This window comes from Cyanistes caeruleus, chromosome 19 (genome assembly GCF_971803275.1).
Source record: "Cyanistes caeruleus chromosome 19, bCyaCae1.hap1.1, whole genome shotgun sequence".
In the NCBI taxonomy this organism is placed as follows: Eukaryota; Metazoa; Chordata; class Aves; order Passeriformes; family Paridae; genus Cyanistes; species Cyanistes caeruleus.
This window is the reverse complement of record NC_141719.1, coordinates 8,912,002-8,929,620: the sequence shown is the minus strand read 5'-3', so window position 1 is coordinate 8,929,620 and position 17,619 is coordinate 8,912,002. Positions and strand designations below refer to the sequence as shown.

Here is a 17,619-nt window from a genome sequence, read left to right as displayed (position 1 = left end):
AAAAAAACAAAGCTCTATTATCCCGTTGTCAGCTACGCTATCCCAACATAAACAGATGTATGTGTTCCAGAAGGGCACCTGCTGTGCCGCAAGCTTGCACCATGATTTCATAAGAAGCCCTCTATTCTCAGGAGCCGTTCCCAGTCCGCACCACACTGGATGCTGTGACCTTGGCCACTCTTAGCCTCTCCCCGCTTGCCTGAATGGCAGCCCGAGACCAAGGGCCTGGTTGCTGCAGCTTTGATATTAATCCTCCCGCCTGCGCACAAAGGCACCCTACCTGGCCTGCACACTGGAGCGGCCAGGCCGCCTTTGAAGCAGGTGATGAATAGGGACGGCAGGAAGCCGCTTCCCCACTGAACTCCGGGCCACACAGCTGCTAAGAACAGTCACTTGGATTTTTCTTCAGTTTTGGTGGATTTCGGAGAAGGAGGAAGGGGGGGAAGGAAGGAAAATAACAAAAAAAAAAAAAAAAAAAAGAGAAATCTCTTATCGTGAACATGGTGGGGTATTTTCAGCATGAGAAAGGAAAAAAAGAGCGGACGGGAGGAGCCGCTGTGTGAGCGCGGAGAGCGCCCGGCACCTTATCTTAAAGCTGTAGCATTCAATTCTGGAATGATATCAGCTGGTTGCCCGGCTTCCGCGGGGAAAATTTGAAGCTAAGTTAAAATAAATGTTAAAAAAAAGGGCATTTTCTCCAAGTGCAGATCAGCGTGTTGCAAGTTTAAAAGGGAAACGTGCCATCCGTGCTGCGGTTGGGAGCATCCTTCCGCAAACGGAGCAAGGAGAACAGATGCAACATTGCACGGTTTAACATATCTACATTATTTAATAACACTAAAGAGCTCATTAAGAGATGCCTGAAGTCCCTGCAGGGGTTAACCCCTCACATTTTCCATGCTGGGCCTGGGATCCTCACACAAAGTTCTTAACGCCAGGTTTTTGCCCAAGGTTTCTGTACAAAACTGGCTTCTCCCAGATGATCGCGGTGTCCATCCTGTGCCTAAGAGAAAGAGCTGTTGCTCCCTAAAATAACTGCAGTCTTAGCCTGGTTTAGGAGAAAATATGTTTAGTGTTTCCTCATAAATCAGACCTGATTAAAAAGAAATCGTGTCAACAGGAGAGGCCTTTCCCTTCAGACATTTTGTTGTCTTAATTACTGGGTTTTCAGCCAGTTGTTCCATGTAGGGCTGGGTTAAGGCAGTTTGCTGTGGGGAGCTTCAATTACTGGAGCTGTCACTTTTTTACCAGAAGACCCACAGGGAGCAGGGAACACATCTTGCTTCTCCAACCAGTCACACACTTTACCACACTGACCAAAGTAATTAGTTTTGTTTAGTAATCTCTTCACTAAACAGCATTTATAGACACAAAGTTTTTTTAATTTAATAGGTGGAATGAGCAAAAGGTTCTTCATCAGAAGGGGTGTCCTCCCAGCTGGTAGGTGGAAAGAAAAAAGGCTGGTACCAGGAGGGGAGGTGTTTTACAAAAGGCAAATTTGTTGAAGAAAAATTTTAAAACCCCCTCATTTAAAGCTACGTATTCCCCATGATGGCTTTGGTTTGATACTTTAAGATGTTTCTGGCAGGGAGCAGAGGTGGAGAAACAGGAGAGGAGAGAAAGGATGAGGACGAGAGCACTCTCATCACTCAAAGACCTCCAAAACCATCTCCCCTAATGAATATTAGCAGGTATTCCACATGTGAGTGAGCAGCCATCCCCTGCCCCAGTGAGCACTCTCTCAAGCTCCTGCTCTCCTCAGAACTGATGCCAAGCACTATGGCTTATCTTCCACTCCTCCCTCTCTCATTCGTGTATTGTCATTGGGTTGTTTTATAAAGGGAAAAAATAAATTAACATATACCAAAAAAACGGAAGGAGAAAATCCATGCTGCTTTTCAGCAGCAACAGGACTTCTTCATCACAGGAAACTGCATGAAAACTGTATTAATTCTTCACACACCAGACAGATTCAGTCTCCTCTTTGAGGTAGAGAGTGCCTTTATGAATGATATAACAAAACCACTTCAAAAATTCTCTCGTGTTGAGATCTTGCTGCATCTACCCCTCGGTGCTGAGCACTTCATCAGATCACATTCAAGTGTCTGCTCCAATGCAGCACTTCAGTGTCCAGAGCTCAGGCACTGGTAGGTGCTATACATTTCAGCCAGACAAGCAACACGACATCCACAATGGGCATTAGGGGCGATGCTGAAAAGGAACATTCATTAAATAATCGTGTGTGCCCCATTACCATAATCACAGGGCACTCATTGTGCCTTGGATGTTTCCTCATCTTGTCCTCCCAAAGATGAAAATCTCTTATTCCCTTCCCTGCGCATCTGTTCCTGTCTCCAGCCATGGCCTGGACACAAAACCAAGCAGGAATGTCTGTCTGACCTGAGAGAGCCTTTCTTACCACTGCTGTTAGCAAGTACCACAAATACATGAAAATTACAATCTCTTCTTAGCTGAATTTTTAATTTTTTAATTATTTCCACACAGTGTGATAGAACAACATTCAAAACAACACGAAACAGGTGATTTACATCAGAATTACACAATTTATTTTAAATTTAGCTTTTAATTATACTATTACTTCTAAATTTAGCTTTTAACCTTAATTTAAATTTCCTTACTCTTGCAGAGAAAAGGATGTTAAGAAGAAAACGAAATTCTTAATAAAGAGATAAAAAAGATTAACACAAGAACTGTGACAGTCTCTTGGTGCTCACTCACACTCTAACAAAAAGGTGCCAAACAAATCTGGCAGCATGGTTCCTACTGCTTTAGGACAACTTGCTAAAACAAGAGACAATTAATACAGAGCCAAGGTGAAATCCTGCTGCTGTTAGCACGCCTGAAGAACAAAGATCGACAATAAACAGCCCCCTGGTTGCAGGAGATGTTTTCAGAAGCCAAAGATTTGTAATATAATCAACACCAGCAAATACCTTTTGAAAGTCTCTAATTTAGACAAGGCCTTCTACTACCCTGATTTTGCTTTTACATCACACGCTAAGTTTAGGCTTTTCAATTTTAGAACAATTTCAACTTGTTCTTAAGAACAAGCATGCCTTTGAAATTCTTTTTAGAGTCCCCAAAGGAGGGAAAGGAAATTAGTTAGCTCACTACCCCTTTGAAAAATGTAACTGCTACAATAAATATTTGACACCAAAGTATGAAAATTCATGTAAATTTATGTCCGCAATTCCAGAAATATTTTAAGTAACACCTATATAAAATACGGTTTTGCAAGGCAGGATGATTTTATAAGCACTGTTTTGGCATGACTGAACTGAGGGCTGGAGAAGCCACCAATTTATTGCACATGTCACAGCAAAGAACTGAGCTAAACTCACTCTGCAGCACACCTACAGCACGTCTGGTTTCACTGTTTCTATCCTACAATCATTTAAATGTTTGTAAATCAGGTGTTTGCATGATTACCCCAGGCAGGGCACAGCACATGATCTATCCCCAAATAACAACTCCAGCAAAATCGAGCGTTTTCTCTCTCCTAAGCCTATAAATAAACGTGTGTGCTCCGTGAGGATATGGGGATTACCCATCTCTGCAAATACTGCTGCTAAAAGTAATCTGATCTTGCAGGCTGGAGGAGTGAGTATTAATCACATTGGGGCTGGTTTAGCCTAACTTTGGGCAGAAAAGGAGCATCTTCACTACGAGTTAAGAAAGAAAACCAGAATCCCTTTTACCAGAGCTCCTTTGCAGCAGGTAAATTAAATACATTTTTATTGACACTTTTTTGGGGGAGATTTTTCTCTAAGTTGACACATGAAGGTCTCTCAAGATACAAGGGCTGTAATGAGCCAAGGGCAAATGAGACAGTGAAAAAGACATCTGTGCAGAACCACACTTAGCACTGAAGCAGTAGGTACACGTGGGGTAATGTACATGACTTCCTATTTCACTGCAGGCTGCAATAATTTAATTGGCAGGACTCTGTTTTCTGTAATACTTATACCTTTTCACCAACCACTAATAATTATTTTTCAACTGCAAACGAAGAATTGCGAGAAATTCTCTAAAAGAAACAAGCTGGTCTTTAGCCAAATTGCAGTTTGATTTATCCTCCCCTAAAATTATGCACCTGAATGGTCTCACTCTCACTATATAAAATTATATTCCTGATCTGTACATTTTTACTTTTAAAGGCTTTTCAGAATGTTAATATTTTTAAAGTGTGGGCAGCACAAACCCTACCTCAATCATTCCATCTTCCCAATCTTCTGGCATAAGTAAATTTCTTTTTAAATCACAGAACCACAGAATTGTTTGGGTTGGAAGGGATCTTTAAAGTTCATCTGATTCCAAGTCACTGCCATGGGCAGGGAGATCTTCCACTATCCCAGCTCACTCCAAGCCATGTCCAACCTGGCCTTGGACACTTCCAGGGATGGGGAGTCCACAACCTCTCAGAGAAACCTGTGCCAGGGCCTTACCACCCTTATGGTAAAGAACTTTTTAATATCTATTCTAAATCTGCCTTCCTTCACCTCAAGGCCATTCCTCCTCATCCCATCACTACACGCCCTTGTGACAAATCCCTCTCCAGCCTTCTCGTAACAATTCACTGGAAATGGAGCTGCATCCCTGTGATTAAATCCACCTTGGTGCCACGATGAACATCAGGAGGTCCCTCCCCAGCCCACCCACACCACCAAACCCACGGCAGGCTGCAAAGAGAAATATTTCTTTCCAGCTAACAGACCTCGAGTCAGGCTGCAAACGCCTGTCTGCAGCAGGCTCTGGTGCAGGATTTGCTGTATATAGTCTTTGTTTAGGGATTCAGTTTATCCAAGGACCTTCTTTGAACACAGAGCTGCTTTCCCAGCCGCTCGCCTGACTCGCTGTTTACCGCAGGCACCCGTTTGTGTTTCTGGAATCGCCTCCCTCTCCCTCCTCCCCTCAAAGTGGATTCTTTGACTACACAGGGAGCTCAGACTTTTAACTCTGAATCACACACGAGTCAGATGCCTGGAGGAGACCGTGCAAATACCCATCTGTCTGGTTAACAATTCTGTAAACAGCAATGGCATCATGAGAAGATTTCCACCCACTCTTCACTTGGAGGTTAAATTTGTCTCCTTTTCCCATTTGTGAGTTTTAGCTATAAAACAAAAAGTTGATGTTGATTGAAGAAAGTATTCCTCAGATATTCTGCACAAATGGTATTCATCTGTGTCTTAGGACGGTTCAAAGGAAACGTTTATGCATCCTAGATTAATTTATTAAATGAAATTTATGCAGCTTGTTGCCGATGACATGAAAAATTTAGAGCTTCTACTAACGTGCTCATTTGGCCTCCTTGCAAGAACAGACTGTATTTCAATTATCTTAGAGTACAGACAAAGAGGAGAGGAACAAAGCTTTTCACAAAGACTCTCTCCTCATAACTAAACCAGCATACTAAAAATGGATTGTGGATGTTGGAAAAGAAATGGCCAGGTTAATGTACAGCTCAGAAATGCTTGGGACATTGGTCTGTCCGAGGAATTGCAGATTTCAAACAGGGCTTTGCAAGTGTTTCCTTCACTTGGGTGGGTACCAGATTGGTAAAAGAGAAGCTAGAAAACAGAAAATGAAGCATGAGGCCAGAAGGAAAGCTAGGATGGAAGTGCAGTGGCAGGAGCTCTTTAACACAGCAAGGGTATGGGGACAAAGCGAGCTGGAGGTTGAGCTTGTTATCTCCATTAGTGTTAATTACTAAATTAATGTTTTGCCTGAGAGAACCTCACTCTTTTCTTTAAATTAACCTCAGTTGAAAGTTATAAAAGACAAAGAGATCTACAGAATATGCCTCTTCTCCTCTCAATAACACTTCCCTCTGCTCCAGCACACTGCTAAAACAAGAACAGTGTCCCAGCAGCACCTCAGATATTGTCCTTGCTGCTGGCAGGTAACATCACAAACATGCTCTTTTCCACTTTTAACCAGCTATTTTGCACTTCTTTACCTCACTTCCTTTATTATAAAAGGCATATTTAAGCTCAACCACACCTTTGTCTTGCTCCCAACTTAAAGGCATTGTCTATTGACTTGTCTTCTGCATGATTTCAAAGTGATTTCATTAAATACCCAGGAAAATATTTCTGAAGGTGTCTCTTCCCTATTTGGATACATAGGACAAGATGACAACTCTAATTTCTTCATAACTTTTATAGAAGTCAGAACCCAACAATAAATGTCACAAGAAAGGATTTCCTGAGATACAGGGAGATTCTTCAGCTATCATGTAACAACTTTCCACTTTCCTATGGAAGCATGAACAATTATTTTTCAAGGGAATAAACACCGTTAAAGATGAACCAAACCAAAAGGATTATTTATATATTTAGGTTGGCATCTAATCTCAGAGAGTACAGCCATAATTCATCAGGTAACCCCATCCTCCTATCACAATAACTCAACTGCTTCATTGTGTGTTCTCTCCCTGCTGGAAAATATAATTTCCTAGGCTTTGGCTCTCTTGCATCTCATTTATTTCACATTCACTCAGTCACTTCAACAACTGTTTACAGCAAAAAATGGGTGTAACAGTGATCACAGTGATTATTAATGGTTTGGGCTTTTTTTTCTGAAGGACAAGCTAATGGCATTTAAGCATTAGGAATATATTAAATTCACTGGAAGTGTTCCATTCTTGACAATTTATGAAAATCTGCTTGAAACAAAGGTGTGCATGTACTTCTTGAGTGTGCTGGGGAATGTCCCTGTCCCATCTCTGCCATGGAACCACCACTCCCCACAAGAGATTTGCTCTCAGAAAGTGCTCAGCTGACAAGGATATGGGAAAAAAAACCCCATCAAATTCCTTAACTTTTCTGTCAAATTTGATTAAAATCCATTACTGAAAAGCCTGGGCACATGCTCTTTCAAACATTTGGCCTTGTAGAAGATGAACTCATCAGAAACACCTCGCAGGTATTTTGAGCTAAATTGAGGATGTAATTAGAAAGAAGGGGGGAAAAATGAAACAAAGGAAAAAAAAAGGGAGTGGGTGCAAAAAACCAAACAACCTTTCTTCCTGTGCTGACAGTGCCATAAAGCCCAACTACAGATACTGCAACCATTTCAAAGGCAGGAAAGGCTGAGGCCTTCACTGTGCTGTCCACTGGCTTTGAAGTGCCGAAAGCAGCTGCTCCCAGCAGATAGGAACTCTGGTGCTGCTGGAGTTATTTTTTTTCTTCAAAATATACTTTCAAATCTAACAGCTGCAAGTAGAACAAAGTTGAGCTAAAGTATATTTAAAGAAGAAGAAAAAAAAAAAAAAAACCCCACCAGTTTCTCTCTGAGACTGTTCTCAGTGGATACTTCAAAAGCAAGTGGCACCGAATCAGATGAAGCTGGAACCAGGAGGGACATGTGACAGCTGAAACCAAATACTGCAGGATCCAAAAGTTCCTTTTTGCTTTATTAATGGATTTGAGTGCATTTGAAAAGCTAACAAAATATTAACTGCATTAATTGTTTTTTTTATTAACTTTTCATTGTTTTCTTCCAAATTATTTTTGAAGCAAAAGACAAAGATAAATAAATATCAATGTATCAGGTTATTTGTTGTCATAAATATCAGATAAATATCAATATATCAGTATGTCTAATCTGCAGGCACAGCAATCTTTCAGCCCCCACAATGAACAGCCCACGTTCACACCAATAATTGTTTTGAAATCAGTATACAAGCAGAGTCCTGTGACATCAACCACTCAGGTAAAGCAGAGAAGTGAAACCACTGTTCCAAGTGTCTTCCAAAATGTCTCTCAGATTGGAGAACTGGGTAACACATCAGTTAATTTGGTTCTTTATAAACAATCTGATTAAAATCATGGTCAACTGAATTGCCCAGGTTGCCATCAGTGCTACCCCTGCTGCTCACCATGACAGCCAACAAAAAATAAATCTGTAGGGCAATTTCCCTTCTAGGTCTAAATTTCATTTGACAGTTAGATTCAGACACTCGAGGCACAACATCTCAAAGCAATCACTACATTTCTCAGGTAGCTGAAATATCCTGTTTTTTGGTTGGGTGTCTATTTCCACCTGGAAGTCTGCTGGAGCCCTGTCAAAATGTATCCCCACTTCGAATTCACTGCTCTATTTAAACACTTTCAATCTGTTCCTAGCCAAGTAACAACCAAGGAAATATGCAGTAAAAGAAGGCAAGGAAAAGTCTGCTTTAAAAATGGCTTAGAAGCTCTGAAGCATAAATAGAGAGCAGTGCAGAGAAACAGAAGTTGGAAGTACTGAAAGGAAATTTTAAGAGTGGAAGAACTGAGCTCATCCTGCTCCGTGGTGGGGCAGGAGGGGCTTTGTGCTTTCCAAAAGAACCTCATTCCCAGTGATAACCCCCTGCAATCTGCAGGAAGGGGCACGTATTCTTCATGCTCACCAGCTTTCAAAGGACATTCCAGATGAAGTACAAAGAGAAATAATTTTTTTAAAAGGGCATAAACAGGATTCCACTGAAAATTCTTCTGAGGCTCTCATTGTTTAGCTGTTTAGCCTTGAAACCCTTGGGTTCCAGTGATGTCTCATAAAGCTTAGCTGTTCTTTCTTACAGTAAAAGCAGCTATCCTAAATAAAATAAATGGGAAACACTAAACATCTCAGTGAAAAATGCTTTCACTGATGTTTACCACAATATCAACATTGTTAAAGAATAGATTCACCAAATAAATGTTTAACTCTCATATTAATTTCTTGCTTTGTGCGTTTTTTTGACACAGTCTCTGGAATGTCTGAATATAAGAAGACACATAAAATTAAACCATGACAATATGAGACATTATAATTTGCCTTTAGTGTGCAAAGTTAGCAAAAAATTTTAGCCAAGGCTTGGTGGATGTTACCATAAATAGTAAAAAAATAAATTAGCTCTTGTAGGTAGGAACAGGAATGTTGTAACTCCTGATACACTGCAGGTTAGCATTTATCTCTACAGATTAAAATCTGGGATGGGAAAATGGGAATAAAATCTTTGAAAAATTGCTTACTTTGGACTTTAAAGATGCATTACAAATTATGAGAACTTATTAAAGAAAAAAGTGAGCCAACTGTTTCACTAAAATGATGTGAAAGTATGATTAAATAAAATATTTGGGTTTGAGGCAGATGTCCCATAGCCCTCCTTTCAGTGCGTCCCCGACACACCAAACTTCCTCACCTTTCCTGCACGAGTCTCCAGTATCTCTGACTATTTCTGAATCACTAAATGCAGGAATCAGCATAAATAACATCCCCCAGTTAAGCTGAACACCTGTGAGATGTCCCTCACCCTTCCAGAGGCCAATGTGTCACCTCTGTCAGGTGGCAGCACAAGTGGTGACGTTGACAGTTCTGAGCGAGGACAGGGAAAATGCTTTGATCTGACCCAACAAACTCCCTTCTGTTCCAAGAGCCACACACAAAACACACCATTGTTCCTCCCCAGCACAGAGCAGGGGTCTCTCAACACCTACCAAAGTGATCTTGTTCCTTAATTCCCTGAAAAAGCCCTTTCCAGATGGACCAGAGCAGGCCTGGCACCAAAGCCAACCACAGCGTTTTATCCTCTCACGGCACAGAAGATAAACAGAAATGAAACCACATTTCCCTGCTGGAAATGCAAGCTTAGATCCACACAAGAACAGTGATAAGAGAGAACTTGCATGGATTAACCACCTCATTCCTACAAAGTACTAAAAACCCCCTTTCAATCCTTCAGCAGGTGTTACCAACAAGTGCCACTTCAGTTTTGTCACCAAGTCCCAGCTCACACCAGAGTCTGGTGGTGCAGCTCCTTAGCTCCCAAGTCTGTATCATGCAATAATTTCTCCTCTTCTGCTTTTCCCCCTTTTACATTTCACAGCACTGCTGAACAAAACTTTCTTGTCTCCACCCAAGCGTTTCCTGAGTATTTCCCAACCCTGAAATTACATTACAAAGAAGAAAATCACCATCAGTGGGCCAAAACAAGCATTCACACCGAACACTCCCCGTGTCAAAAATGATAAAAAGAACAAACCGCTGTTTCTTGACAAGAAGAGAAACAGATAATGCATGAAATAATTGAACCTGGTGATTATGAAAATAGGTGTTGCCACCTGTAAGCCTGGGAAACAATTTGAAAGAGTCGGAGGTACAAAGGATTGTGAAGAGGAAAGAAAAAGTATTTTCTGTGTAGGTTCTCCCCCCTCCACCCCCATGACAAAACTCTGCATATCTAGAAATTGTGTTTTTATAGGAAGGACAGCAACACACAGTGACCTATAGCTGCAGGAAGGGGTGTTTTCTCCCCTCCACCTGGAGGAGCAAAGCAACTGACCTGTTGTTCATATCTTTTCTTGATCTCATCCAACTGCCAAGAGAATTCTTGGGCTTGCTTTTCCCGGAGCAATTTTGATCTGCTCAGATCTGCTTCAACCTCTGCTATCTACATGGGAAAAGAAAGGGAATATTTAATTTATTTTTTTTTTTAAAAGGCATAGCTTGAAGTGTTCTGACATTTCTACAGTTGTTTGTAAACCATCAAAGAGGAGAATATCACTTGTTGGGAATGATAACAACACCATTTGTATGTGGTGAAAATGAATATTCAGTCTCTACAGGATTATTAGTGACTCAAGGACATAGTGATCACTGTTATGCCACTCCCTAATTACAAAGGATTGGCTCAGTTTTTCACTCCACAGTGCTGAATATCCCATTGAAATTAAGTGAATATTTTCTCTAGACATATTTAAGACTCAAATATATTTCACTTAAAAATACAGTGCCTGTGGAAATTCAAGGGAAATCATGTGCGAGTCAGAGCATAAACTACACATTTAAAGCAAGTTTACATTAAATCAGAAAATAACTTTAAATAACTTAAAAGAGAATTATTTGGCTGCAAGTTAAGTCCTCTGAAGATAGTCATCGCCTATGAATAATGAGTCCCACAGATTCCAGCACGCAGCATCAAGGAAGCAATTTCACAACTCAATTAACAAAGGCTTTTGTATCAAAAGCACAACTGTTAGCTGTACATCAGGCATGTTTCCAAGGGAATATATATAAATATATATATGTAACTCTGCTGCAGTGCACACTCATCAATGACTTTTAGATCTAGATCCCAACAGAAGCATTGAATAAACGGTGTCCCTAAAAAGAAAAAAAGAAGTGGAGGGGTTTGAAGGACCACAAGCCCATCTGCTCCACAAAAAGAAGAAATCCATGAATTTCTGAACCACAAGCCAAAATCCTGCTTGGCCTAAGGGAGTGCTCAGTGTTCAACAGATGTCTGTGCCAATTGGCCTGGACATCACTCCCCAGCCAGGAAGGAGGAGAAAAGGCAGCACTCGGAGTGGGAAAAGAATTTTATTGCAGAGTACTCCAGCAGGAAAGGAAGGGACTGAAGTAGGAGCAGTTGGCCAAATAGAAAGTGGAAAAAGAGAGCAGTGAGGAAGCAGCTCCTGAACCTCACTGCTACTATCTGCCATTAAGAAAAGGGACTGCAATCAATGTTTTATGAATAATTTTCTTCCGGCTCCAAACTTACTCAAATTGCATGTCTATGGCTATATTTCACTCAGGTCAATAAAACCCAGAAAAATAACAGCTCTTGTTACTGCACTAAAGGAGGGTTTTTTTAAAAGAGAATAAAACATTCTAAAAAGTGAAATGGTAAAACCATATGCAAAGATGCTTTAAATCTACTGGCTTCTGCAGTTTGTTCATTAGGTCACGTTCATCTATTTCCAACAACTGCAACAAAAGCTCTTGATCATTATTTGCCAAACCCAGGAAGCCCCAGACCTACAGTACCATGACACAGTCTATGTATTATTTCTCTTTTTTCAGTTACTACTGGAAAAAATGCAGATTTTGCAGTTAAACACGTGCCACTCACCCACGAGTGGACATCAGGTGACTCTTAATAATCACAAGCTTGACAAAATAGGAAGCAGATGGCCAAATAAATGATATTATCATAGAGTCAAACTAAAGAATCAAATATTGATTGCAACAGCTGATAATGACCCCATCCTACTTATCTCCATAATTAACTTTATCTCACACAAAAAATGGGTTTAAAGCCCAGTATTCCTAATGTAGATAAAAGGACGGCGTTGCTATGGCTACTGCAGTTGTTCTGTAAGTAATACATCCAACCTCTCCACAAAACATGGAATTTTCCAGCATGTTTCAATGAACTGGGGGATTTATCTAAGAGTATGTGGATGCAGAGGAATGAGAAAGGCCAGAGCCATGAAGAGAGGTTCAGCAGTGCTCCTCTGATGTATTTCCTTGGACCTTGGCTCCTGTAGAACAGAACCACTCAGCTGTACAATATCATTCAATATTTCTAGATTTTAGCACCCACGCAGGGAAACCTCTGGCTGATTCATGGAGTACAGCAAAATGGATTTGCAGAATTTCCCATAATGCAGCAATATTCTGAAAGAAATTTACTAACATTTTAAAATTACATTTGACTATCTTTTCCAAATTCTTTTGCACTTCCTTATGTTTTGGATTGGTTTTCTTTGCTGAAGGTTTTTTAAGTGAATGAAATGATTATTAGCCTTTCTAGAATTAGACAACATTCCTTTTGGAGCAGAATTAGGATATTATTTTAAGTCATCATGAAGAAATTGGAGGAGGGTCACACAGTACAGAAAATGTCAGATTAAAATTGTAGGATTTGTTGCATTGCCCTTGTAGGTCTGGTTTGCTGAACACATCTTGCTTTTATAAGTTTGTCCTTGCTTCTTTTTTAATTTCCAAATTCTATTATTCGCTGTCTGTGTGGGTCTTAAAAATATCAGCAGTGAAGATTTTCAAAAACTTTGAGAACAACAAAAAGGGAATTTCCTCAGTCCTGAGGCAGCACTCAGCCACCCATTCCAGTCCCAGCCTGCAGCACCCTCCTGCCAGCAGTGAGGTTTGGTCAAGGAAGGTGAGGTTGGAACTTGTAATCCAGAATTACAAGTTGGAGTTCTGTCTGGAGATCTCAACCACACAAGGAATTAAGGAAATATCCCTTCTTTCCCCCTTCTTTTTGGTCACCTATTGCTTGTTCCTCATTTCACTCCTTGGGCTGCTTTTATAAACTCCCAGGAGAACATTTTAACTACTGCTTGCTCTGTAAGAAATTTAAGCCAGTAAAATCCCTGATTTTCGGGAGAGAAAAGTGGATTTTTCCATCCTCTGCACATGACTGCCAGCAGCCACCACGGCTCTGCCCCTGTTTGGGCTCAAACTGATTACAGGAGCTCATTAAGGGAGGACAGAGTCGCTGGGAAAAGAGTAGGAAGAGACACATTTAAGTGGGAAATGACAAGCGTTGTTCCATAGGGTGTATAAACTAACACTTTATACTCTCACTCCTGAAAAATCCCTAATCAGTATCATAACTGCAGAAATCTTTATAACAATGACAATTCTGGCTTTGTCAGAAAGATGAAACACCCGCCACCATCCCTTTCTGACTCGCTGCAAAGACACTACATTGTGAGAGATTTTGATGTAGCACTCTCAAGTGGAGCATGTTTCTGGCATTATAAGATCAGAATCCGCTATCCCACTGCGCCAGAGTTTCAGAAAGGCTGGCATTGTGACCTCCTCACCCGCTGTTTCATTTCAGCAGAGTCTTTCTCTGAGTTCAGCTCCACCTGCCGCTTAAACTCCTCCAGGGCAGCGCCTGCCTGCTGGGCCTGCAGCCTCTGTACCTCCGTCACCCGCCTCAGCTGCTCCTCCTTCTCCCTAGAAAGTCACAGAAAATTTTCAGAGTTCAAGTATCAAATAAAAGAACAAGTGTGCTGGTGTAAAAGAGAGGCCTTTAACCCGATCAGTTTAAAATAGTATTCAGATTTCAATTTCCTGTCCCAGCTTCTGCCCAACTTCCCTTTGCAGGGCTTTGAAGAAGGCGATGGAAGGCCGGAGTTATTTTCGCTTTCTCCGATTGAATTTCACACGCCCAAACACAGCGTCCACAGCTCACAACAAAACCTCCACCTTCAAAGTCTCTCTCCACTTCAATGGCTCTCTACCCACTGTGGAACCCCCTTTATTAATCTCATCTAATTAATAAAATTTAATAATAGTAATTATACATAAATAATAACAAGTTGGATTTCATTAAATTAGATTTAACACCTCCCAATGCTTAAACTCTTTTTAGCATGATTGCCTTTCCATATTTAAAAAAAAAAACAAACAAAAAACCCCTCAAAAAATAAAAACAAACAAGAAAATTATCCCAGCGCCATCTTCACTCAGACAAGGTGCAGGATTATTCCCTGCTTGTCATAAATCAAAATGCAAAGCAGGGTAATATGTGACATGTGGTTCTTTCTAAATCTATTAGAAAGCCATAATGCTGTGATGTCTATTCAGCCTTTACAGTACTGACAGATGTTAAATCTCTGTGCAAAGATATTTCATATCAACAGCCTGCACTATTTGACATATTAAACCTGATACATCTATAGAAATCAGGCTGGGTTTCTTCAGGCTGGGTGGTAGATCAATAGTAATGATTCTGTAATATTTTATGTACATTCACACATACACAGACACATGAAAAGACAGAGACATTCAGCATATTGACACAAAACAGACAAAAAATTGGGTAACTTTGAAGTATTTCAGAAATTTTGATGCAAGTCCTCAAATATTACTAACTTTTATTAACTTGTCAGTGGTTTTGTTATTAACTTTTTGTGACACGTTCCTATTCCCACAGGTCAGCAGAGCTGCCTGACTTTGTGTTCACACACTGGAGAACACGATGGTGGCATCGAGGGACAAAGCTGGCTCCACCCATGGCTTGTAATAGAAGACACATTCAAACAGACCTGGGGCTGACATTTTCATTTTCCAGGCAGAGGAAGTACCTCACGATAAATTTCCCATTTTGACAGAAATTATTTCCATATAAAACAAAGAATCTGACACACAGAAGGCAGAAAAGCCCAGCTCATTCATCTCGTCTGTCACCTTGCCAGCACTGGAGGAGCTGCAGCACTGAGAGAGCCTTTCAGAAAGGTCAGGAAGCTGCCAAGCCCAAAGTTACAGTATTCACATCCTCTTCTGTGGTTTGCAGACCAGACTTTGACAATAGGACAAAGAACATAATCCTACATCTTCACAAAGTGGCTGTTTGCAGCGCAGGAGAGCAGGGTAATTCCATTAGCAAAGAGATCAAAGAAATGCCACAAGCCCTGAGTCAGTACATTGCTGTTTCCTTCATGATGCATATTTAAAAAAAAAAAAAAAGTAAAGAAATTGTTTTGGTACCTCACTCACAGTTGATGGAATAATTGAGAATAGGGAGACTGCTCTTCTCCTTACATAAAAAGGAAAATACCTCTCTTCCCCAGCAGAAACAAAATCCTGTATCACAATTATGGTGATGATTGTTTTGGGGTTTAGAAGACCTGTGCAAATTATCTTCAAATTTTCTAGAGAGCATCCATCACCCCTCCAGATATGCTTTGTTTCTACAACCTCATTGATTCCATTTCCTACACTCCTGTGAGGGGGAAGCACATCTGTGTTAATCTAAGCCACCACATTCCCCACTCATGAGACAATAAAAATTACTCAGCAAAAAAAAAATCACTACCAAAATCAACATTTCCTTCCCCATCCAAATTCAAACAGCAAAATTTTAATATTTAAATTCCTTCTGCAGAGGATCCAAAAGATCCAAATTCCAAGCACAGAACTCCTTCAGGATTCCTCAGAATGGACACACCAATGACACCTCCATAGCATCAAAATGTCTGATGGGTCAGTTATCCATCTGCTCCTGCTGTTTGGCTCAGTTATCCCCCAAATCCCACATTCCAGGGAGCTGCTGAATACAGATATTCTTTATTTTACAGCTGCTGGACACTGAATTACATTAAGCACATCACTGCTCTCTCCCACAACACAATCTACCTCAGAAAGAAGAATATGTAAGAGCTCTGCCCACATTTGTTACCTTGGAGTGGGGAAAGCATCCACTTCTCCTCCCAAAGATCCATAAATCAGCAATGGGCCCTGGATAACAAATCTCTCTCCCTGCAAAATACACCTAATAATTCCACTCCACACTGGAAGCAAAACCAAAAATCAAAGCTTTTTCAAACACATCCACACTGCCAAGTGTCACAAGACACTGGGACAACAGCCTTGGTCCAGTCAGATGGAAACACAACAAATCTAAACATAAAAGGACAAGACATTGGTCCTCGTGTTCTTAGTGAGGCTCCAAATTTATGCATCTTCTTCCTTAGGAAGATATTTTTATTTTGAAATATCATGATGTAAACTTCTAGGAATGTGGTTTTATGTACCTTCCTTTCTTTTAAGGACTTAATCCCATGAATAAATGCAACATCTCATTATCAGCAGGAAAAAAACTTCATTTTTAAGGATGTGAGAGCCAGCACTCTCTATTTTTTTGTGCAGTTCAGATTTGTACTGAAGCTTAGAAAACCTGTACAACAATGGCCCTCGGTTCACAAATATAAGAAAAGCTTCACTTTTTTTCCCAAGACACCAAGCAATGTGCCTTGCATGAAGCACTAAAATACTCACTTTGAAGATTATTTTTTTCAGCTGGACTAGTTGTGGGGCCCAATACAATACAATTACATCATTTAAATCCCCTAAAGCTCAGCCAGCCTGAATATAAAAACAGGGTGAATTTACTCTTTGCCCCCAATTTAAAAAGCAAAAATTCCCTTTGTTTCAGTGTATAAAGAACATGGCAATGGAATTAGGAGTCCTACACGACCCAAACCATCTCAGGAAAAGTTGACTGTGAAGTCCAGAATTTCAATTTCAGAAATCAGCACCCTGAAGTGCACTGATAAATGGGAAATACAAACATCTTATGTGCTTCCTCTTCATGCTTCAACATAAATATTTGCCTTGCTCTGTAGAATATCTTCCAAGAGGTAACAACTGAACACAGTGAGACTTTACAGCACTGCACTAATGAAATGTAGGGCAATTCAGGGCTTAACAGGAAAGGTTTATTAAATTGTTGGAGGAATCAACACTTCCCTGGAGGGTTCCCAGTATTCCCTGAACAACAGCAAACCTCAGCAGCAGCACAAGGAGCAGGAGATGCACCTGGCTGGGTCACGAAGTGCCAGCACACTCGGAACCCCCACGGCTGCATGGGGACAGAGTTCCACATCCCAGGAGCAAATCCACACCCAAGCTCCCTGTGTGCTGTTTAGAGAGATTTTCAGTGACATGGAAAATAGTAATAGACTGTGAAACTCCTCATGTTTTCTTATAAAATTATACCAGGCTTTAATTCACAAATTCAATTATATTCTTTTCCAGGTTTTCAAAACCTGCTGGCAGCACAGTCCATTGAATCCCAACTGTACTGGGGAACAGAAGCAGAAAAAGGAATTTCTATAAGGATAAATTTTGCCACTGAATAAGCTTCTGAAACTCAAATTCTGATGTGCTCCACAAGAGGGACAGGCTCCATCCCTTGTCTAAGTCTCTCCCAGGTTGTTATGACTCCGGATTTATGCCTGGAGATAATCATGAATCCCAGAATATCTCGAGTTGGAAGGGACCCATACTGAGTCCAACTCCCCACTTCCCACAGGG

General features: G+C 40.7%; 1 protein-coding gene across 34 annotated transcripts in view; it reads right to left on the bottom strand.

The window, feature by feature from the left end:
- CEP112 (centrosomal protein 112) overlaps positions 1-17,619 on the bottom strand; it is a 158,216-nt gene that overhangs the window by 85,784 nt on the left and 54,813 nt on the right. For all 34 annotated transcript variants that reach the window (XM_086857562.1, XM_086857564.1, XM_086857563.1 and 31 more), the window contains 2 exons: positions 13,620-13,755; positions 10,331-10,438 (listed from right to left, as the gene is read on the bottom strand). In XM_086857562.1, coding sequence (XP_086713688.1) covers positions 10,331-10,438; positions 13,620-13,755 — 244 coding nt within the window. The remainder of the gene's footprint in view (positions 1-10,330; positions 10,439-13,619; positions 13,756-17,619) is intronic.